General features: G+C 38.1%; 1 protein-coding gene across 1 annotated transcript in view; it reads left to right on the forward strand.

Moving 5' to 3' along the window:
• The window catches only part of RAMP3 (receptor activity modifying protein 3), a 29,685-nt gene extending 25,539 nt beyond the window's left edge, over positions 1 to 4,146 (forward strand). The window contains exon 4 of the mRNA XM_075052513.1: positions 4,026 to 4,146. Within this exon, the coding sequence (XP_074908614.1) occupies positions 4,026 to 4,053 (28 nt within the window). The 3' untranslated portion in view covers positions 4,054 to 4,146. The remainder of the gene's footprint in view (positions 1 to 4,025) is intronic.
• The last annotated feature ends 1,854 nt before the right edge of the window (positions 4,147 to 6,000 follow it).

Below are 6,000 nucleotides of genomic sequence, written 5' to 3' on the forward strand. Positions count from 1 at the left end.
TGGTCTGGTTACAATTGGACTGTGGTTGAAAGGCCAGGACTAATTCCCGAAGCCAGTGGCCAGATGAAGATAGGAGTACCCAGAGCTGTCTTACATGAACTTGAAAAAATGTTGCTTGTTGTAGTTGTGTAGATTACTTTCTATTCTTAGCTAATGAAAGTGTTTTCTAAATAATTCTAACTAGATCCTGGAAACACTTTAGCTAGAACAAACAGTCTCTAAACAAATCTTCGTGTCTCTCCCAGCCCTAACCCCTATGGAAATATGGGCCTGAAATGTGTTAATGCTGGTTCTCAGCAGCTCATTAAGCTTTTGGCCTGCTCCCAAGCATCAGTATCTCCTCTCTCTTCTGCATCCCCATTTTCCAAACACTTCTGAGTGTAATTACTACCATTTCAGTGATTTTGAGGCCAGAGAGATGGCTATGGCCATTTGGTCTGCACTGTTGAATAATACAGGCTACACAATCTGCTCGGTAGTCACTATTTAAAACCCTGTAAGAGTGAGTGAGTATCTTATGGGAAGGTGTTGCGGTCGACTCTGCATTTAAAAGGTATCAAGTTAGTATTGATCATTTACATCTATAGACAGATTGTTCCAAAGGGTTCACTGTTCACAGTCAGAGGAAAATGTGTCTGTCTTCTCATCAGTTTGCCTGACTCCAGTTCCCAGCGATTATACCTTCTTACATATTTCCCTGATACAGTAAAATTCCTTCTTTTGTCAGAAATCCTTTTTTCCCAATTAAATACAAATAAGTCACACTTAAGTCACCTCTCAATCACTTTTTTTTTTTTTGATAAATTAAGATCAAAGTTTTACAGCCTGTCATGATAATGAATGTATTTCAGATTTCTTGAACCCTTTGCAAGTTTTGGCAGTTTTTCTTTTGTAGAGTGGATTCCAGTCCAGAATTGAACATTTCACCCAGCAGTAGTTTGCATAGTATTATGTATGGACTCCCTATTTTTTCCTCTAATCTTAATGGGTATTCAGCATTTTTCTTCTGCCAAAATATTTGTGTATTGCATTAACCCTCCTAGCTACCTTGTAATTCCAGGAAGACGTGCTCTACAAGCTGTACATGATTTTAAGTCCTTCTCAGAGTGACTTGTAAGTGTGACGTACATTATTTGTTTCTGGATCTATCATCTTGCACTCACCAGTTTTAAAATGCATATGATTTAGGTAACTCCGTGTTTGTAAATCATCCAAATCAGTCTGTGTAACTACACCTACATCTTCTACTCCTTCTTCACTATTTACTATGCTATTTGCATACTTCAGCAAAAATTATTTTTTTGCCTCACTTGGTTGATTACGATATTAGGCCAAAACTTTTGCACCTGCCTTCTATTAATGGCAATTACTTTTTATAGTTAGTTTTCAAGTTCCATTTATTTTTAATTCAAGGACTACCATTGATTATTAATGGTTTTTTTTTCATTGAAATGTTTTAAACAAAGTTTGATAAAACGTTCAGTCTTTAAATGTGAATGAATGAAATACAGTGATTATAAGGAAGCATGTGGTATCTGCTCACACAAAAGTCCCAAAAGATTAATTTGAAAAATCCATAAAAGTGTTTTTTGGACTCCATGTATACATTTCTGGTTGATTGGCTGCTGTGAAACCAAACACTGTAGAGGTAAAAAATACAGATCTATATGGCATGTGAATGCAAAAAGCTTTAGTACCAATGTGTACCAAAAAAGAGACATATGTGAAGAGCTGTGATTAATTAGAAAGTTTTACTTAGTATGTGATATCAAGTCTTGTTAGATTAACTTTAATCTTTGCTATTGGTTAATCCTATTTTGCATTCCTTATAGACAGTTATACTACTTCTTTTTCACAAGGGCATCCATTCAAAGAAAGCCCTTTAAAAAAACCTGTCCAAATTGAACTATACTGTAGCACAAGCCAGTCAGCTTTCCTGATTTTACTACATCATTATATCTCGAAGTAAAGTATTTTCAGTGGTAGCAATAGGGCTAACAGCATTGCTCTCTGATATTCACATACTCTTTTTTGTTGACATACCACCAAGCACCTCCTCTGTTTAGAAGTATGTGGACCTCCTTATCATTGGTTTGGGCTTGTAGTTTTTCTGCAGTAAAAATTCTTAGGCTGTAACAGAAAAATAATCAAGGGGTCACTACTGGAAGAGCGAAGATGACCATAACATAGGTATTTAGTTATAGGCCACCTCCTTTCTTTGAAATGTTAAGATTTGATGCTTAATTTTCTCCGCTGTCAGAAGGAACAGAAGATGCACATTGTGTGTCTGGGGCACTGGGCAGCAGATGCCACTAAAGACCAGGACCCTATTGCCATCAATCAGGCAAGTGTATCAGGAAATCAAAATGAGGGCAGGATGCTGCATGATTCTGGACAGGGAACGATGTAGTAAAGAGAGCATCCTTCTGTCTCTGAGTAGAGCTGATCAGTCTCTCTCTGATGTCACTAGGAACAGGGATGGCAAACAAGCCCAGAAAATGATCTTCCTTCAAAGATCTTCCTTTCACCAAAGAGAAATGGATGCCTACATGTGTTGTACATGTCTTTTGCTGCACAGTTTCTCAGTTGTATCCTTATGCATCTCGTCACTCCAACAGTCCTCTCTTAAACTGAGTCTCCACATAGACATGCCAGCTTGGAGTTGTCTAAGGAGCACATCCTCAGACTAATTTCTCTCGGATCCAAAGCAAACTATAGAGTGCTTTTCTTTAGCTGAATCAATAAATGAAATAACAGTTGATAACTTAATATCCAAAAGATAGTGCTGATAAGTAATTTCCAGTGTTTCCAGTCCTCTAAACATTTCCTGAGGGAACAGACCAGCCTCAGTAAGATTCATTTGCTATTGGACTGAAATGTAGGATTTGATTGTTATCTCTGATCTAGTCAAGTGTCACCTAGTTCAGTGTAAGGCATTCTGTTATTTCAAGCCAATACTACTGTTGCAGCAGTCATGTCACAAGTGTATAAGGTCACATATCTGCTACCCTGGGAGCTCCCACCCAATCATTCTGTGTTTGCCAGCCAAGGAATAGCTGTGGATCAAGAGGCCAAGGGTGAAATAGCAGTTTGTGTTTTGGAAAAGAGTTCTAGCAAAGTAGCGTATGTAACACATGTAAGATCTGGCTTTTCTGTTTCAGAAAAAGAATTGATTGTAACAGACTTCTTCCTGCAGCCCCTATATTTTTTTACCTCATCAAGCCTGTTGTCATGGCTCAGAGGGCCCCTAATTTGGTGTGAGGCAGTGGCTGTGTGGCACTGCTCTATGGTACCTGGAAGATGTTACAATTCTTATTTTTCCAAAGTTTTAAATCTGAGTCCTTAGCAGAACAAGAGAGGGCAAAATTTTTCTTTAACTACATGTCTGAAGCTGATTCATTGCAAGTATGCGTGTACCTGGGGGAATTCCCTGCTCTGCTGTGAGCATGGTCCAAGGTCTGTCCCCACGCTTAACAACCATTTTATTTTCTGTACAGCCTCAGTGTAATTTTCCCAGAAACCTTTACATCAAAAATGAATTCTATAAACAGAAGCATTCAGTACCATTGAATATGACAAAGTAGTCCACTCATGTTCTGTTCACGTGTTGAAGATCTGAAAAAGGAATTAAGGAAAAAAGATGTGTATGACTAGAGCCAAATTTGATCTAATCTTCTGGAAAAATAATCCTAAAGCTGTTGCTCAATTTTAAAGTCAATGGGAGTTTTGCCTGTTACAATTTGGCCCAACTCAACTAAACTAAACATATCATAAAAGTGCCTAGTTTTCTAAGAAACATAGTGAAATATTAAAGAAAAGGAGACCAGATGACATTAAGATCAATGGGAAAACCAACTGTGGAAGAAACATGTGCAATCCAAGACGAAATTATATGCCCGCAGTTCTTAAAGCTTGGAGCCAATAACCTCTGCTGGCTGAGTGTGTATGTAAGAGTCCTTCAAACTGAGTCATTTTCTTGGTCAGTTGTGTAAAATTTTTTTCATCTTCCCCATTGACTGCTGCAGGAAGTCTGATCTAGATGCTGATTGGTGATTGCATCCAGCTGCTAATGTCAAAACATCTGCAGAAGAGCAACGAACTGTGAAAATCTCAGACAAACCACTGAATTTGTTTTGCAGCTAAGGTGAGGCACTAATTTGTGTGAGCTAATTTGTTCCTACAGTAATGTGTCTCACAATTAGAAAGCAGACGCCTTTGGCTCACTCTTTTGAACATTATCAGGAAAGCCTCAATTCTGGATTTTTGCATGTGATTTTCTCACACAAAAGACAAACTGGAGCTGCCTGGAGCTGGACCTTTGAGTGGCCAGCACACATGTGATTTTAGATCCAGAACAGTACTGATTAAAGGGAGTCCCACTCTTCCTCAGTTGTGCCATGTAGGGGTGTGTGTCTCTCTGTTAGGATTTATATCCCGGCAGACAGACTAGTACATTAGTTATGCTTTGTCTTGGACAAAGTCATGGTAAAATGCTGCAAATCACAAATGTGCTTGCAGGACAAAAGCTCACGGTATTGTTGCCTGGTCTCCAGGTTATCTTCTTCAATGTTTTCATGTAATGTTCTGTATGTGAAGAGTAATTCCCTTTTTTGCCCAAAGTTTTACTGGGGAAGGGAACCAAAATTCCTTAGTTAGCCTGCTGTAACCCCTCCCAGTTTTGTCAGTCCAGATTTTGTAGAAGAAAATATTCTTTGTCAGCTTAGTTTCTCTGTGAAGGAAGGTTGTAGAAACCTATACTTTATGTGGCCTCATGTCACTGTAATTTTTTTACCATTAAGTGTTTGGTGCAGTATAGAAAAACAAGGACTTCCGTGGTAGATGCTAGCATATTCTTCTTTAATAGGATGGTCTTCCTTTGGGCATCCCATACAGATACACTTGCTGCTTTTTTTTAAGCTCTCAGTGAAATGCAGATAATACTGATATTTCATCCGTTCTACGTGTGTATTTCTTTCATCTCTTCACATATCAAAATGTACAGTAATTTTGTATTAAAAAATCCTTCTAAAAACGCCTAGAGGTCATGGCAGCAGTGGTAAAACCAGGCTGGCAATAATCACCCCCAAAAAACTATTGTTTTCCTTCTGTGACTCATGCCTTTCTTTTCAGAAGCAAAGAAAAGCAGCTTATAAATCAGTTAGGTGCGAGCAAGTAAAACAATGGAAAAGAACGTCGTATTTGAGCAGTTGTGTTGCCATCATGCTGGTAGCTGACAATAGCAGTTTTTCATTGCAGAAATAATAATGTTTGCCATCTATTATTTATAAAATTGGAAATAAAAGAACCCTAGAGTTTATAAAGTCTCACCAGATTGCGAGATGCAGGGTTGTGCTGAAAATGTGTATGTTCACCTGCTGTTTGGGATCAGCTGTTCTAGACACAAGGTTGCTGTGAACTTAATGCAAAGGCACAGCTTGTCCCTGAATGAAGCTGTATTAGAATATCTTTAAGAAGAACTGCATTTCAGGTGAATCTCCATTACTTTCATATGAAATATATTAGCTTTGTTTTATGTTGTGTAGATAAGAGTATGTCCCGATGATGTGAATAAAGTGGTTAGTTTGAAATCAGAGACCAGGATTCCACATGAGGCAAGAATACTCCATTACCACATAATTGCTTTCCTCCTGATAGATGCAGAGGTTGAAATATGGTTACTTAATGGAGTTACAATTTTTCTCCTTTACTACATAGGAGAGGGAATGACTTTTTATGCAATCCATGGCTGTGAAAATGAAGTCTATATTTGATAATTCTAGATGAGGGCCTGAATAGGCTTATGGCTTTGGAAACTCGTTTCTAATATTTTTCTCTCTTTAGTGCAAAGTTATGGCAATGCACTCCTAAATCTGTGTCTGCTGTGGCCACCTTACACGATGCAGAAAGGTGGTGAAAAACATACATGAACATCGAATTTTTAATGAACTATTCTAAGTATGACTTCTGAATTTTAATGATGTATTAAGGACACTGGCATTT

The sequence above is a fragment of the Buteo buteo genome, chromosome 20 (genome assembly GCF_964188355.1).
Source record: "Buteo buteo chromosome 20, bButBut1.hap1.1, whole genome shotgun sequence".
NCBI classification, from domain to species: Eukaryota; Metazoa; Chordata; class Aves; order Accipitriformes; family Accipitridae; genus Buteo; species Buteo buteo.